The sequence below is a fragment of the Phyllobates terribilis genome, unplaced genomic scaffold, assembly GCF_046119375.1.
Source record: "Phyllobates terribilis strain yellow unplaced genomic scaffold, ASM4611937v1 Scaffold_1__5_contigs__length_1240528914, whole genome shotgun sequence".
Classification (NCBI taxonomy): Eukaryota; Metazoa; Chordata; class Amphibia; order Anura; family Dendrobatidae; genus Phyllobates; species Phyllobates terribilis.
The window spans coordinates 173,547,483-173,565,281 of NW_027362761.1; the positions used below are offsets into that span (position 1 = coordinate 173,547,483).

Genomic DNA, 17,799 nt, shown 5'->3' on the forward strand with positions numbered 1-17,799 from the left:
GGCTAACCCCCAGGCAGTTCTGGAGCGTGGTCCTGAGCTTCCCTTCTCTCTCTCTGTCTCTGGCCGTTCCCACCAGGGATCCACCTTTGGCCGGCTCCCTCGGGTCTCTTAGTGGTCAAACCTCCTCTGGGTTCCCTGACCCTATGCTTGGTGTGCCTTTCTGGTGGATTTGGTGAGGGTCGTGGCAAATCTTGACCACGACCTCCGGTTCCTGGCTGAGGATAAGTGGCCTCCACCAGTTCGGGTTCCGGTACCCGTGTCCGCCAACCCTTCACCCTTTCTGGTCTGTTTCTGGGTTCTTGGGGTTCCCTCTGTCTTTCTCTCTGGGTCCTTCTTACTCCTCTCTCTCTTCAATGCAGGCTTGGCCCTGGAGCTGGGCCCAGCCGGAGCCACAGCTCCCTGTCAGCCCTCCTGGCTGAGCTCCTCTGCTCTGCTTCTCCTCCTCTCTGAACTGAACCCTGATCTAAGATGGTGCCCACCATATATACTCCCTCTATGTGTGAGCCCAGGTGACTAGCACCCAATGGGCTCCTAGCTTTACCCAGACTACTCCCCCTATCTGCCCCTACACTACTGGGATGTTCCACCCCCCTCCCACTCCAGCCAGGGACAGACGCTGTCGTACCTGCACATATACTGGTGGGAGTACCGTTGTTCTGTCCCCTGGAAATGGGATGTATGTAGTGCATGCAGCCTACTAAGCTCAGTCCCACACTCCATCCTTACCCGGGAGTGGAATACCACACCTCTGGAGTGAGGTGCAATACCCCTGTAGCAGCCGAATCCTCAGGGTGCTACATTCCCCCCTGGTAAACCACAGCACGTCCTCGGGCTGTAAAAGAATAAAATATCCAAAAACATACAATTTTTTTCAAAACATCATAAACATATAAAACACTATATATATATCAGCAGCATAATACTCTTCATATAAAACTTTTCATTATAAACATTCTTGTTCCTCCGGCCACGGTGCAACTTGTGACCGGGTAAAGTGCAACAGTCTCTTCTGGAAAAAACACAGTTCCTTCTAAAACCAGTAGGGGGCGCCTTAGGAAGCGCAACTATATACAAGGGGAGGTGGCCGCTCTCAGTCCTCGGCCAGTGGGATTAGGGAAGAATGACCGCTCTCAGTCCTCGGCCAGTGGGATTAAGGGACATACGGGTAACAGTTTAATTTGCTGGTCCCAACGGGGACTATAATGGTAACAGTTCCTGTACCCTAACGGGTAACTATTTTACAGTTCCATTTACCGTACTTTAGTAGCGGCGTCCTCCTGATGCTTCCTCCAGCGAGAGTGGGGTGATCTTGGCGGGCGCCGGAGCCGGGATCAGGGGCTCATCCAGGGGCCTTTCCTTCCGGAGTCGGGGATGGTAGTACTCCGGTGGCCACTCAAAAGGCTGCCCATCCGGGCTAGTGTGCTGGGCAAACAAGTCTTCACCCAGGTGCAGCACAGTGGAAGTTGAGGGCGCGGTGGTGGCAGCGGCGCCCGGGATCACTAGGCCTTGCGACCAGGCTTGGGGTACCCTGAAGGTAAAGGGCACCGTGAAGACGGCGGCGCCCGGGGGCACTCGGCCTTGCGACCAGGCCGGTGGCGTCTCCTGCTTGGTCGCGCTCAGGGTTGAGGCGCGTGACGTCACAGGGGGCGTGGTCGCGGCTCCTGCTTGGGGCCTAGTCTGGAGCGGTAGCGGTGCGGCAACGGGCACGATCAGTGGGACTTCGGGCTCTGCGACGGGGAGCGGGGGTAGGCTTACGGTGGCTGGGCTCGGGGTAGTAACGTCCCCTTTACTTGCCTCCGTCTCTTCAGCTCCCTCTGCGGCGTCGTCTCCGGCCTCCGTCCCTTCTGCATCCTCTTCAGGGGCAGGCGTGCTCCTCGTTGCGGGTGGTGTGCTCCGCTGGCGGGTTCCAGCCTGCTGGGCCATCTCCCTGCTCCACTCCATCAGCGTTTCTCGCTGCACCTGGGCCATCCTCCGTGCGAGGCCCTCCAGCGCGGTCTGTGCACGCTCCCGGTCTCGGGGGAGTTGTGCCAGGATCTCCACCAGGTCTTGTGGAGTGGTAGCTTGCAACAGGCTCCTGACCACAGGGTCTGTGCTGCCTGACTCTCCCTCCATCTCCGGGTACGGCTCCTCCAGACTCCTCCAGGCTGCACCCATCTTCGCTCTTTTGTTCTGTATCCGCCCACACTCAGGGCGGTCCTGGGGCAACTTGGTGATTGTCAGTTCCAGGGGCAGACCCCCCACGCTGATGGACATCGCTAGCATCGCAGCCTCTGCTGGTGGGGGCGGTCTTCGTTTTTGGCGCCATTCTTGGTCCTGGCCCACGATGGGAGGTCGTCTCTTACCACCCTCTGGCACGCCCATAATGGCGTCCGCTCTGCCAGGGCGGGAAATCTTCTCAGATGGCGGGAATCGTCTCCCAGTGGCGGGAAACTCCGTGGATGGCGGGAAAAAGCTGCAGATGGCGGGCAACCGGCGGGAAACGACCCGTGATGGCGTCTGATGGCGGGGACCCTCCTGAATTGGCGGGAGACTTCTTTTTACGGTACAGATAAACTTTTCTTCAGGCACGCAGTACCCGGTGGTTGCGGGCACGTTATCCTGCCGACTACGCCAAAGTTGACGCACCCCCTGGGCCATGTGCAAGGGATACCCGGAGCCAGATCTCGATGGGGGTAGTAGTCCTTGTGGCGGTGACCCGGTCCGTGCCCAGAGTGTCAAACTAAGTGGCAGTCTATGGCAGTAGATGTTAATTTGATCGACTACGCCACCCGTTGAGTGCGGCTTTGAAGCCGCCGCTGCAGAGCAGTCCGCTGAGGCCGGTGGTATATGTGCAGCAGTGATGGTATAACCCCCAACGGGAGGGGTATGGCCTCAGGGCAGCAGGTGTGGATGATGGGTGTAGTTATGTTGTAGAAAGGAGAGTCAGAGACTTGAGGTGCAGTTTCAGGGTTTTTACTCACGGTTGTTCTCTCAGTCACTCTGGCCTTGGGTGACCACCCGAGCCGTACTGCGTTCACCAGGTGCGGGACTCGGCTAACCCCCAGGCAGTTCTGGAGCGTGGTCCTGAGCTTCCCTTCTCTCTCTCTGTCTCTGGCCGTTCCCACCAGGGATCCACCTTTGGCCGGCTCCCTCGGGTCTCTTAGTGGTCAAACCTCCTCTGGGTTCCCTGACCCTATGCTTGGTGTGCCTTTCTGGTGGATTTGGTGAGGGTCGTGGCAAATCTTGACCACGACCTCCGGTTCCTGGCTGAGGATAAGTGGCCTCCACCAGTTCGGGTTCCGGTACCCGTGTCCGCCAACCCTTCACCCTTTCTGGTCTGTTTCTGGGTTCTTGGGGTTCCCTCTGTCTTTCTCTCTGGGTCCTTCTTACTCCTCTCTCTCTTCAATGCAGGCTTGGCCCTGGAGCTGGGCCCAGCCGGAGCCACAGCTCCCTGTCAGCCCTCCTGGCTGAGCTCCTCTGCTCTGCTTCTCCTCCTCTCTGAACTGAACCCTGATCTAAGATGGTGCCCACCATATATACTCCCTCTATGTGTGAGCCCAGGTGACTAGCACCCAATGGGCTCCTAGCTTTACCCAGACTACTCCCCCTATCTGCCCCTACACTACTGGGATGTTCCACCCCCCTCCCACTCCAGCCAGGGACAGACGCTGTCGTACCTGCACATATACTGGTGGGAGTACCGTTGTTCTGTCCCCCGGAAATGGGATGTATGTAGTGCATGCAGCCTACTAAGCTCAGTCCCACACTCCATCCTTACCCGGGAGTGGAATACCACACCTCTGGAGTGAGGTGCAATACCCCTGTAGCAGCCGAATCCTCAGGGTGCTACACATGCACATAACAAAGACACAGGGCCAATTTCATGTGTGTTTGCTATATTTATTTTCCAAAACATTTATTCACGTTAAAAATAGTATCTGTGAGTGAAAAATAAAGTATAGTTTTCCCAGACTTGCCATGCTTACAAGGTGTACCGCTTTATCACTTTTATTTCAACTTTTTTTGCTTTTTTGCAGCAAGTGCTTTTTGTATTTGGATTTTGTGACATTTTTCCCCATGAGGTCATTGTAGAAAACAGTAGGATTTAATGCAGGATGACAGATGCTTTTACACAATAGGAATATTGCATAATAGTTCTACTTTAAAAATAAAACATTTATGTTTGCTGTAATTTTTATGCGAGTTTGTGATGAAATTGAAGCAGGAGTTTCAACTATGTGTAAATGAGCCCAAAGGCATGTTCTGTACTAGTAAATGTCACATGTGTCATAAGGTGAACTAAATAAACTATATGTTCTTCTAGATGAGCTCTTTGTTCATCTATGAGGTGAACTAGATGGACATAGGTTGAACTAATAGATGAGATATACAATAAGTCCAGGACTGCACAGTGACTGGTCATGCAACAGCAAATCTCAATCTAATTGTATGACCAAACATAAGCGTAACATGTCTATGACTTGCTGTCATGCTATTAGTTCAGAGATGTTATTTCAATGCAAATAAACAGCCAAATTGCAAACTGGTTAGATAATTATGGGTCACAGCGTGAACCTATTGACAATCATTTAAAGGCAATCTGTCAGAAGGATTTCACCCCCAAACTATTTATATGTTTCAAAGACACATCCAGTAATACCTTTACATGGCCAGTCTGTTCCTACACTACTAAAAAAAACAGCTTTTGAATTGATATGAAAATAAGGCTCAAGAGCTAGTTATAGATGCCCCTGCCACTCCAGCTGTATTCACCACCCAGCAACGCCTCCTCCTTGACTGACATCCTATATGCTGTATGACTTCAGGCAAAGAAGTCGTTAGTCAAGCAGGAGGAGACACAGATGCATGGGAAATAGAGCTGGAGTGACAGAGGCTTCAGATTTTCAGCCTCATTTGCATCTAAATTCAAACGCTGTTTTTTCAGTAGTAGAGGAACAAACTGGCCATGTAAAGGGATTGCTGGACTTGGATTTGTCACACTCTTTCAGGTGTGAAATTCTGCTGACAGATTCCCTTTAATGTGATTTCACAACGCAACACTTCGATTTTACGTTGGATATATCACATTTTCACACAAAATCTGCCCAACCTTGATATGTATTATGTATGCTACATTTCATATTTGATGTCTTGTTTTCTTCTTTCCTAGGGTGATGGAACGAGCTGCATAAATGAACAGTGGACTCATTCACCCTTACAACTGAAGAAAGGTAGTTCTTTTTGTTCCTTGTACACAAAGTAGCAGGACATACTACATGTGGGCATTAGAATCGGATTTCGAGTTGTTTTTTTGCCGAGCTGTCGCTTTCTGTGTAAATTGAGCACATCCAGTCTCAATATAAGCCGAGGTTTTCTAATGTCTATCATTTTAGCTGGTGTTACAGCATGACTCGCAGCCAAGAGGAGCATTAGCGTAGCATTACAGTAGGCACTGGCCTCATTGTAATCCCCATTGGTTTCCTCCGTTTTCAAATTGAGCCAGACGCCCGGGAACAGAGGAGATTTTAGGTTACATTCTAAGCAGTTTAATTGTTCTGAAATCTCAAAGCAGCAGAAAGTAGATCTTGTACATTGTAAGAAAAGATGTTCTGTAATAATCTAACCCCCTCCCAGCACTGAGGAGCTGATGGAGCTGGAAAGGTAATAACGCAGGGTGCAGTGAGCATCTAGATAGGTGAGAAAACTGTCCTGCTCATTGTTCCGTTAGGTAACTGGAAGTTTTTCTTCTGTCTAGATGTCTACCACCGTCACAGAGAATGGAAGTTCAACAAGTGAAAGAACAAAGGGGGAAAAAACGTACAAAAAGGTAAGTGCAAGTGATTGAAAAAATCTCGGCTAACCTTTTAGTGCACAAAAAAATGTTCATGGCGAATTTTCAGTACGTTTTCTAAACGTTTGGAGGTAAAACACGGTGATCATATTTTTATATTATCTATCTAGTGATCCTCCTGAATCTGTAACATATGGAACACGTTATGAGGCATCTCATTAGTTTGTGAATGTTTATGTTGTGTTTAGACTGTCGTACATGTATGATGTTATTATGGCAGAAACCAGTAGTAGTGATACTTACAGTATGTCGACACATGGTGATTGCTAGTAGGTTAATAAAGATAGAGCAAGATCTGACTGCCAGGTTTCACTGTTATTTTTCATGTGTGCCAACTCATAGATGTGCTCAATTGTGTTGGTTCATCCTTTGAATATTTATATTTCTTTATATATGTACTGTACATGTACGTTAGATCATTGCATTACTTGTAGTTGTAAAATAAGAGTACAGTTCCAATGTTATTGAAGGTTTATGTTTTAGGCGAACTTATATTTTTAAAGCTAATTAAGACAATTAGTCCAATTGGTATAATTTCTGACTTTTTAGTTGACGATTGGAAAATAGTTATTGTTGTACCTTTCCATAAGAAGGATAGTAGAAAATAAGCTGGTATAGAGGCAGGCTTGGACTGGCCCACAAGAGAACAGGAGAATCCTCCGGTGGGCCCCTGTGCAAGAGTGGGTCATCACCCTCTTATATGAGCAGTACGTGGCACAATATACTTGTATCACTATGTACAGACAAAGGCAGCATCTTAATCATTTAACAATCTGCCCAGTTCATTGTTATATAAACTTGTGATTGAGGCTAATGTCACATTTGCATGTATCTGAAAAGTGGGGCCCTGGAGTTTGTCACCGGTGGGCCCTTGGCTCCCCAGTCCGACACTGGGGGTGGTATATAGGGGCGGGGAAAAATAGCTGTCAGCCAAAGAGGCATTCGTCATACAGCTATCTGGTGTGTACGTAAGGCCAGCCGAAAGGGTAATTCTCATTTTAACAAGTAATCACCTACCCCCAAGATAGGTGGTAATTGATAGTCACTGGCTCCCAACGCTCCTGAGAACTGGGCTCTGTCTGGAGACAGCACTGTTATCTCCAGCAATCTATGATTTATCAAGTCTCTTCAGTAGCTTTTTCTTTTCAATTCTTTATTAGGTCTCTGTCTAAATACATTGGTATTGGAGATGTTACAAAAGTAGAGATGTGAAAACTTGCTTTGGTGATGGATGAATGTCTTATTCCAAAGTCGTATTTCTCTATATGAAACAATGAAGGTTAAAATATGGATGCATATTTTTGCCACAATTGTGCTAAATCTGAAAAATAGGATTTGTATATGTGACATGTAGAAGAGGCAAATTTTCACACATATACAAATGTTATTCAGAGATGTTTATGCCTACGAATGGCAAGCATATTGAGTAAAAAGATAATATATCTCTCATTTCACACAGCATTTTATAATGCAGCATGTGACATGTCCTCAGATAGAGATTAAATTAAAGTTATTTTCAACGTTCTTTTTTGTCAGGGCATAATGTCAATTTGGAAAACCTACAAGCGACCACTTAAAGGGGTTGTCCACTACCAGGAAAATCCCTTCTTGAACTAAATGTTTGGCCCCGATAAATAAAAGAGCCTATACTCACCTCTCATGCTGCTGGTGCCGTTCCAGCAGTGTCGGCACTCGCGGTCCCGGGGCTCTTGTGCGGTTGTTATATTACGCGACGCCAGCACCCAATCAGCGCTGGCGTTATTGTCCCCCCCTTCGTACAGATTGAACATGAAGAGGAAGCCCGGACTGCAGCTGATCTCTCACTTCCTCTTCATGTTCAATCTGTATGAAGGTGGGGACAGTGACACCGGCGCTGATTGGGCGCCAGGCACCACGTGTCATTCCACCGTACCAGAGCTCCGGGACCGCGAGTGCTGACACCGCCAGCATTGGAGGACATTTAGTTCAAGAAGGGCTTGTCCTTGTAGCGGACAACCCCTTTAAGTACTGTGCACTGTAATACAGAAACATCACAGCTAGAGCTGGGTAGATCACTTCACGCAACGCTGGTTCATGGTTCAGGTTAGAAGTTGCTGGCCATGGACAGGAGCTGCACTAATTTCCTGAGTTTCCATGTTCCCCAGTGCGGTGTTTGATTCAGGGGTCTGACAAGATGTCCTCTGTGCGGCGTGCAGTGCACAGATGACGTCTTGACAGCCTGGCTAATCATAAGCTGAGCCTAGGATCGCGGATAGAAAGAAAATTTGTGTAGTTTCTGTCCACGACCAGAAACTACTGACCTGGACCATGGATCGGGGTAGGGCGAAATGATCTGCTCATCTTCAATCACAGCCCATACATTGCTTCATCTAGCATTATGAAACGCATTTCATCGCAGCACTGAGACATGCGCTTTCCGCATGGGACAAGTGAAAGCAACAGCAGCCTGTCCACCACTGTCAGTGTATGTAGTCAATGTAGAAGCCAACCAATTATCCCCGTTTGTGATTTTTTTTTTCTCCTTTATCGTTTACCAGTCAAGAATACAGAATCTGCACAGTCCACTATACATGACACAGAACAGCATTACAATCTGCATCAGGCCCCGGGTAGCACATTATTCATATATTATATAATGGATCCCTTATTTTGGCACAAAGGCTCCATGTGCTGAACATTGTAGGGGATGTCTGTGGAAAGTGAATTATATTTACATGTACTGCACACTGCTGACCTTTCCATTTGTCACGCAGGCAACCATAACTATGAAAAGTTAGTCTAATGTGACTTTTAATATTTGATCTGATAATCATATTTTCCACTGGAGCATAACAGCTTGTGGCTGGCCATTTATAGTCAGACATGTGAGTTATGAAATCCACTGCTTTGCTTTTTTTTTTCATTACAAGGTGGTTTAACGTTGGATTGAAATGTCATTTCTTAACTTCTTAATTCGTAGGTCATCCATAAAAGCTTTGTAGCAACATTGTTTCCCGAAAAAGGCAAATTATTGCAACTCAACTGGTGTATAAAGGCTTGCTGCTATATATCCCGCAGTGGTTTAGTGGTAATCGTACCCACAAATAGTATATGATCTAGCACCCATACAAGACCAGACAAAGCTGATTGTTTTAAGGGAGTCTATCTTCACTAACCTTCATCATCCCCTAGGGCTACCAGGTTTCTTCTGGTGCATTAAGGGACATCCAGAGCAAGAAACCCCCTTTATAATGCAAGTATTTTAGATAGCATCTTTAAAAACAGTATGCTGTGAGTTAACAGCATTATCTAGCACCCTATTCATGCTCGCCATTATGCTAATGATCTAAGATTAACATTCTCTATAATCTGAACCAAAAGATCCTGTTTCCAAACTTCTCTCATGCTGCTCTAGTTTTCTGGAATACACTACCCTGGACAATCCAGTTAATTCCTAGTATCCACAGTTCTAACCTAAAAACACATTTCTTTAGACAGGCCAATTACCTCACTTATTATTATCTGTGCTCACTTCCCATCATCTGTTTCCACACCCTTCATTCACTCAGTAGCACTTTGTATCTGGATGTATACAAATACTGACTGGGGACCACTTCATGCAGCTTTACTGTATACCCTTAATCATTATAATGATAACTGGACCTAATACACTACAATCACTTTTTTTACCTTCTTTGTCTCCCCTTATTCCTTAAAGGTTGTAAACTTGAGAAAATTGTTGAATTATAAGTTATTAAAGGGAACCTGTCATGTCTCGAAACGCTATTAACCAGCACATATGGGGTTAATCTACAGGTTAATAGTGTTCTAAAGTCGTGCACGGCTGCTGAACTTGAAGCCTGGCTGCCGAGAGGAAATGAACCTTATTTAATTCCATATCTGCAGGTTAATAGCGTTTTTGACATGACAGGTTCCCTTTAAGTAATGTCTGATAACGTCTGTACACTCTGAATTGTAATGTGCTTCAGAATATGTTGGTGCCATATAAATAAAATTATTATAATTATTATTATTTAAACATACACTGCAACTAAATGAGTTTTTTAGTAAAAGGTGGAGCTACCCTTTAAATAAAATAGATATTGGTGATATATTGACCCCACTAAATTTACCTGGCATGCTAGAAAGGTTAGAACTATATATTTTTAATGTATCCACTCCGTATTTATTAGCCTGCTGCACTATGAATGAAGTTTTACATTGTTTTCTTGTTTTTTATATCTTTATTACCTATAACTGTATTACAAAGTGGCTAAATTATGATAATATTTGGTTAATTGAGTTGTTTTCTTAGCTTACGACAGACTGTTATTACAATTGTAATGTCTGTTGTCAGAGGGGATGGGCAGCCACAGGAATTTTTGTTAAATCCTACATCCATCTAGACAGATCTGATCCTTTTTTTTTTAGTGGTTTTCATTATCAGTCTTGAGGACGCAGTGTTGAGTTTGGGAAGATGCAGTGTGTATTGTAACCTTCGTCATCTGTTTATTCTTCCATTTAAGTAGCTGTACACTCTGTATTGAATTTGCTATGGGCATGAACATGACATGTCATGAGTAGTGTTGTCACCGGATGCAATAATATTTTTCGCCACTGGCACAAGCTTTTGGTTTGCATTGGAAAAATAAATGTTTATTTAAGTTCCACCTTAACCAACAGAATAAGAAATGCTGTGAGGATATGAAGAAGGAACCTATTGAACACATGTTACTTTGTACTTTTCTCATGCATCGATAAAACACATTATGCACCAAAATATGCAACAATTCCTGCACATGTGAATATGGCTGTATACTGGGAGATATTTGTCGTTATGATAATATGTGAAGTCTGTATTTCTGAAAAACCCTAAACTTACAGCCATAAACTATCACTGGTAAATGTATTGAACGCATGCTTATTTTGCAGGGAGCTACTGGTTTAATCGATGCAGTCAATAATTTAATAACTGGCTAGCATTCTAATGCATACATATCTCATGAATAATATATCTAAGGCATAGGAATACCCTTATCTTAATTATCAAAAAGAGATCTCTAAGCATAAATTATTCCAAAATAAGTAGTATCCCCAGACAGTCGTAATATAGATGAGTGCTTATTTTCCACTAGCTATGTGCAGAATGATTTATTTTGGTTTAGTACGCTTTAATTGCCAGCTTTAATTGCAGTAGTATATAATGGATGCAAGATTCTCAGACAGTAACTGAAATCTTTTTACTAATACATGCATTATCAAACAGATCGATATATAATACATGAATCCTGAGATGTAGTATGGAGAAGCCATGGATCACACCCGTTAGTTATAAAATTGAAAAAAATGAAAAACAAATCTATGGCATTAAAGACAGAGCTACTTAGGCTGCAATTACACTGAAAAATTATCGTGAAGGAACTGAAATATTCCTTCAGTTCAGGCTGCCGATCACCCAATTAAAGAGCAAAATGCTCATTCATTGGGTGAAATGATGTTTTTTGAAGCACAAAAGATCATTGTTCTCGGCGGCACATTTCACTTCCAATAACAATGGAAGTCTATTCGCATGGAGCGATCTATTACTGATGCTCAGTGCACATCATTTACTGTGGTTTGCCTGTGTAAACAGGCTATTACACGACTGCCGATCGATAAAGGTCTACCAGTCCGCAGTCGTTTAGTGCCACCGGTTGGTCTGTGGAAATGGACCCTTAGGCTCTGTTGAGATTGTGTTATTATACATTGGAAGGATTTTCTTCGAAAGTTCAACAGAAGACTCCAATAAATGGCACTGTGTAGGCGTACCATGGCACACATTGCTCATACACTGCAATATAAAAAAAAATAAATGAAATCTGAATGGCATCTTTTTTAACCTCTGCATGGAAAGTCACGTCTGCATCCCAATGGAGGCCACAAGGAATAGGGGTCTATGGAAACAATTGGTCTATGTGTTGGGAAATTTCCTAACAAAAACATTCTCATAACATGATGTGAACAGAGCCTTAGTTGTATGTTAACAACTGGCACCTTAAAGGATTTTCCACCTATGATGACAATTTATTTTATAAACAAAATTCTTTTTTTTTACAAATTTCCAATTTTTTTTCAACACCTAAATAAAAAAAAAACTAAACCTGTTTGGTATCTACGTACTCGGAGAGACATGGGGAATCATATTGCCAGGTTAGTTTTGACAAAAAGTGAACATTGTAAATAAAAAATAAAAATTATTGTACTTTGCACCATTTCCAGTACACTATGTGGTAAAATTAATTGTGTCATTAAAAGTACAACTTGTCCTTCAAAAAACAAGCCGCCCTCATATGGCTGTATTGGCAGAAAAATAAAAAAGTTATGGCTCTCAGAATAAGGGGAGGAAAAAACAAAAATGAAAAAAAGTAAAAAAAATTTAATTAAATATATGTATTAGCCCCTATTACATGTAAATGAAAAAAAATGGACAACCCCTTACCTTTTCTCATCAGTCCTATTAGGGAATTTACAAGTAATAGTTTCGGAATGCTTAATACTAGAGAGGAGAAACACAACAATGTATTAAAGAGAAACCTGCTGATTGCCTGAGCTCCATGATAACCTACAATTCTGCGCTCTGCAGCCACTGAGCACGATTGTGGCCAAAGTGTATTATTTATGTAATAGCAACATAATTTATTGTTTCCCATGTCCAACAATTGATGTCATTCTAAATGACCATAGACATCGTCTTCTCTTCTTAGGGTCTATATTACTACCACTTGTTTCACTAAATATTACAAGCTTGTTTACGGGTTCATAGTCACATATAGGTCCTGAAAAAATACAAAGAAGTTTGTTTCTTACCTAATGCTCCTATTCTGTTCTAAGTTTACAGTCATTAATCACTGTCATTACACTGCCTATTAAGATACAGAATGGTATATAAAACTCAATTGTCGTGAAAAGTACATACCCTACTTTTCTGCAAATGTCTTTAACTGTGAAAGAGTGATTAACAATGCTTATGTCACCATGGAAGAAGGCTACCTTTAACAGCTGTTTGTCACTATTATTAGTCCAATTAAATATATTACTAACTAGAATATTGAAGAACCCTAGAAGAGACAGAAAGGGAGAACAGTATGTTTTATATACAATATACCATTACATTATTATTGCATTCCACTGGGGGATTCGGGTAGAGGTCATCTTCTTCCTTTACTGAAGTTGCTGTACGCATGTATCAATATGTTCTGCCAGCACTATATGGATCAGTATGGGCAAAATCCCCTTCTGCATAAAAGCCTAAAAACTGGGATGTGTTATCGGCATCCCACTAGACTGTTTAGTGCTAGAAAAACCGTGGTTGCTTGCTCCTCACTCCTTGAAGCACCAGACCTGTGTATCAGTTGCATCTGGTATTTCAGCTCTATTGAAGTAATCGGAGCTGTTGCTGCAATACCACCCACAACCAGTGGAGAGGAGTGGCGTTGTTTTGAGCAGAAAGCAGGTATGGATTTTCTAATCCTGGATGACCGACTTAAACATTCTGCAATTGCTTAACAAGCAGCAGGGTTGTATAGTAACTCTATTAGGAAATCTTTAAGACCTTTCAATGATTAACCCCTTGATGACGGATGATGTATTGGTATGTCGTATGCCGGCTCCTTGACTTTGATGCGGGTGCAGAAACTGAGCCCGTATCTTTGCTGGCAGGTAATGGCTGTATTATTCAGCCATCATCAGCCTCTAATAGCCATATTTGGAGCTGAGGTCCTGGGGGTGTGCTTTTACAACCACCCATCAGTGCGCCTCCGACATGGGTTGCTAATATGTTGCCATGACAGCCAGAGATCTGCTCAAGATCCTTGTGGCTGTCATGATGGTATTCCTGAGAAAGCTAGCCCATAGCTACTATTCATAGGAGACTGTGATTTTTGTTATATATACGGTAATACTGTCGCATTGGTGTATATAGCACAAGTGATTGGATGACCGCGGGTTCAAATCCCCTAAGGGGACTAACAAATACAGTGAAAAAAAAAGTTGTAAAAATTCTGATACATATAAATTTGAATCGCCCCCATTTTCCCCTATTAAAAATTAGGAAATAAAAAAAAAATACACAAATGTGGTATCTCCAAATTCGTAATAGTCCGATCTACCAAAATATTTAATTAATTAACCCGATTTTTAAGCTATATAGCGAGAAAAGGAATCAAAACACCAGAATTGCGTTTTTTTCGGCCGCCGATCCAGAGCAAGGAAAATGCAATAAGAGTTGACCAAAACATTGAATCTACCAACATTGTACCAATAAAAACAATTGCTCAGTGTACAAAAAATAAGCCCTCACACAGCCACATCGACTGAAAATTAAAAATGTTACAGCTCTTGGAAAATGGCAGCACAAGAGATTTTTTTTTTATTTTCAATTTTCAAATTTTTTTTCACCACAAATAAAAAAAGCTATGCATTTTTCGTATTACTGTGTACTGTCCCAGGGAATCATATTGGCTTATCGATTTTACCGTATAATGAACACTATAAATAATAAAAACAAACAAAACTTGCAGATTTGCATTTTTTTACGCTATTTTTCTGCATTTGAAAGCTTCTTTCCTGCCTTCCAATACATCACATGATGAAATGTATATTGTCATTCAAAAGTAGAACTTGTTCTGCGAATAAACAAGCCCTTACACGGCTATATTGACTGAAAAATAAAAAGTTATTGCGTGGAAAAAAACGAAAGCCCAAAAATGATAAATCGTCTGGTCAGAAAAATGTTTAAGGGGTACTCCACAGAGATTAAAAGGTAGCCACAGGGTTGGCTTGCATGAGGAACCAGAAGCTAGCCACACGTAGTGTCCCAGCAGGGAGAGGGTGCACTCAGGAGCAACATCAGCTTACAGCGAGTAGTTCTCAGTAGCAAATAAAGTCACAATTAAAAACAGTAATATGGATATGAGCTTTTATAGTTTTTGATGTTATTTTGATGTACATATACTTTAATCTCTCCAGAGTACCCCAATGAAAAACTAGTATTTTGAGAAGTGGGCAGCACAGTGGCTCAGTGGTTAACATTGCAGCTCTGGGGTCTTGGGTTCATATCAGACCAAATACATCTTCAAGGAGTTTGTATGTTCTCTTTGCGTTTGCATGGGTTTCCTCCTGTTTCCTCCCACACTCCCATGACATATGGATAGGGAATCTATTGTTAGAACCTTGCTCTTAGGTTTTTTCCTTTGCTGGTCACATGACCTTGTTGGCCTATTTAATCCTGCTCCGCCCTTCTGGCTTTGCTGGACTTCATTGTATAACTACTTTCTAGCTAGCCTGTGCTCTGTATCTAACTCTGTTAGTTTGCTTGGTCTACGGACCTCTATGTTCTATATATTTTGTTTGTTCGTCTGTCTGCTACTATTTCTGTTAGGAGGTGTCCCATTTTCCTCCCAGTCCTTAGTACTTGTAGGGATTCCTTCCCCACATCTATAGGTCTCCGTACAGACTAGCTTAGGACTTTAGCAGGTCTGATCGCAGGATCAGGTTCCCTGTTACATCGTAGGGATTAAGCTGAGTTCTATCGTAGGGACAGATCTCCTCTCTTTCCTTAGCTCTGGTAGCAGAACATAACAGTAAGTCCAGCCTGCAAATTCTCTAAGGAAAGATTTTTCTGTTCCATCATGGTGTCGGTTCAGGATTTGGCTCATCGCCTGCAGGGACTCTCTCTGGAGGTGGCCGAGCTCCGTCAGCACGTAACTGTCCTGGAGCACATTTCTTGGAGCCTAAGGTATGTTTGCCGGATTTATTTTTTGGTGAACACCGAGAATTTTTTTCATTTAAAAATGCTTGCTTATTGTATTTTCGTTTGAGACCCAAGTCCTCTGGGGATGAATCCCAGCGCATAGGGTTCATAATGTCACTTTTGCGCAAAGAGCCTCAGGAGTGGGCCTTTTCTTTGCAACCTAGTGATACATTCTTCAGATCAGTGGATAGTTTTTTTTCTGCTTTGGGACTATTATATGATGATCCTGACCGTGTCGCATCAGGTGAGACTGAGTTGAGACGTTTGAAACAGGGATCAGGTAATGTGGAAAAATATTGTACTCATTTCCGTCGTTGGTCTACTCAAACAGGGTGGAACGATTCTGCTCTGAAAAGTCTATTTCTTGCTGGGCTCAATGAAAGGGTTAAAGACCTGCTAATTGCTTATCCTACACCTGAAGATTTGCAACAGGCTATGCAATTAGCTATACGGGTGGATAGGAGACTGCGTGCAAGGGTTAATGAGAGCAAATCCTCTGCTATGTCAGTTTCTGGTTATGAGAATGTGTGTACTAACAGTGGTGAACCGATGGAGATTGGATCGGTGGCACCTCGCTTTCAAGAAAAAGACCGTAGATTTTCTGAAGGCTTGTGTTTCTATTGCGGAAAATCTGGTCATTTGATTAAAAGCTGTGAGCTTCGTATGAAGAAAGAAAAAAAAATGGTCAGTGATGCCCGTATTGCCTGTTTAAATTCCAAGGGTGTATTTTTAGCTGCTTCCACGATTGCTCAGGAAAAATTAATGGAATTTCGGGTGTTTGTTGATTGTGGGTCTACTCTGAATGTAATTGATGGGGGATTCTTGGAAAGACTCAATTTAAAACCCGAACCTTTATCATCCCCCATTGCTGTGGTTTCTGTGGATGGTTCCCCTTTGAAGAATATTACTCTCAAGGTCTGTGAATTTCCTCTCACTATTAATGGTGTTCACCATGAGAAATTGGATTTGGTAGTTTTGAATAACTTGCCTTCTCCAGTAATATTGGGATTGCCCTGGTTAAAATTTCACAATCCTGTACTGGATTGGTCTACCAGTGAAATTAAATCCTGGAGCCATAAATGTTATGACAAGTGTTGTAACGGGCGTATTGCAGCTTTGGATAGGGGAGAATTGCCTGTTCCTATTCAGGATTTTTGGAGAGTTTTTTCTGAGAAGGAATCGCAGGTTTTGCCTCCCCATAGAGACTATGATTGTTCTATTGAATTTGTCCCTGGAGCGACTCTTCCTAAAAGTCGTTTATTTAACCTTACTATTCCTGAGAGGAAGGCTTTGGAGGAATACATACAGTCAAGTTTGGCCGCCGGTCACATTAGGCCCTCTAAGTCTCCTGTGGCGGTTGGACTTTTTTTTGTAAAAAAAAAGGACGGCGGTTTACGTCCTTGTCTGGATTTTCGTGAGATTAACAAAATTACTGTACGCAATCCTTACCCACTGCCATTGATTCCTGATCTGTTTAACCAGTTAATGGGGGCCAAGTGGTTCTCTAAAATTGACCTTAAGGGGGCATACAATCTGTTGCGCATGAAGGAGGGTGACGAATGGAAGACTGCTTTTAACACTCCTGTGGGTCATTTTGAGAATCTGGTTATGCCTTTTGGTCTTACTAATGCTCCTGCATTCTTTCAGAATCTTATTAATGACATCCTTAGACCTTTGATCGGCAAAAATGTGGTTGTGTATTTGGATGACATTTTGATTTATTCGCCGGATCTGGAGTCTCATTGGCGGAGCGTACGTGAGGTATTACAGTTATTAATGGACAATTCGCTTTTTGCTAAGCTGGAGAAATGTGAGTTCGCTGTACAGAGAATTAGTTTTTTGGGTTACATTATCTCCAGCGAAGGTTTTGAGATGGACCCGGTTAAAGTTCAAGCTGTACAGGAATGGCCTAGGCCTATTGGTTTGAAATCGATACAGAGGTTTTTAGGTTTCGCCAATTATTACAGAAAATTCATAAAAAAAATTTCTAGTATTGTCAAACCTCTGACCGATCTCACCAGGAAAGGTGCTGATGCGGTTCAGTGGTCTTCTGAGGCCATTGAAGCTTTTGTGTATCTCAAGGAGAGGTTCACCTCTGCTCCCATCCTTATGCAGCCTGATGTGACTAAGCCGTTTTTGGTTGAGGTTGATGCTTCCTCTGTGGGGGTTGGCGCAGTATTGTCTCAGGATAACGGGGATG

At 43.2% G+C, this 17,799-nt stretch overlaps 1 protein-coding gene across 2 annotated transcripts in view; it reads left to right on the forward strand.

The window, feature by feature from the left end:
- PIP5K1B (phosphatidylinositol-4-phosphate 5-kinase type 1 beta) overlaps positions 1 to 17,799 on the forward strand; it is a 196,041-nt gene that overhangs the window by 67,479 nt on the left and 110,763 nt on the right. For both annotated transcript variants that reach the window (XM_073669767.1, XM_073669731.1), the window contains exons 2-3: positions 5,150 to 5,210; positions 5,735 to 5,806. In XM_073669767.1, the coding sequence (XP_073525868.1) occupies positions 5,735 to 5,806 (72 nt within the window). In that variant the 5' untranslated portion in view covers positions 5,150 to 5,210. The remainder of the gene's footprint in view (positions 1 to 5,149; positions 5,211 to 5,734; positions 5,807 to 17,799) is intronic.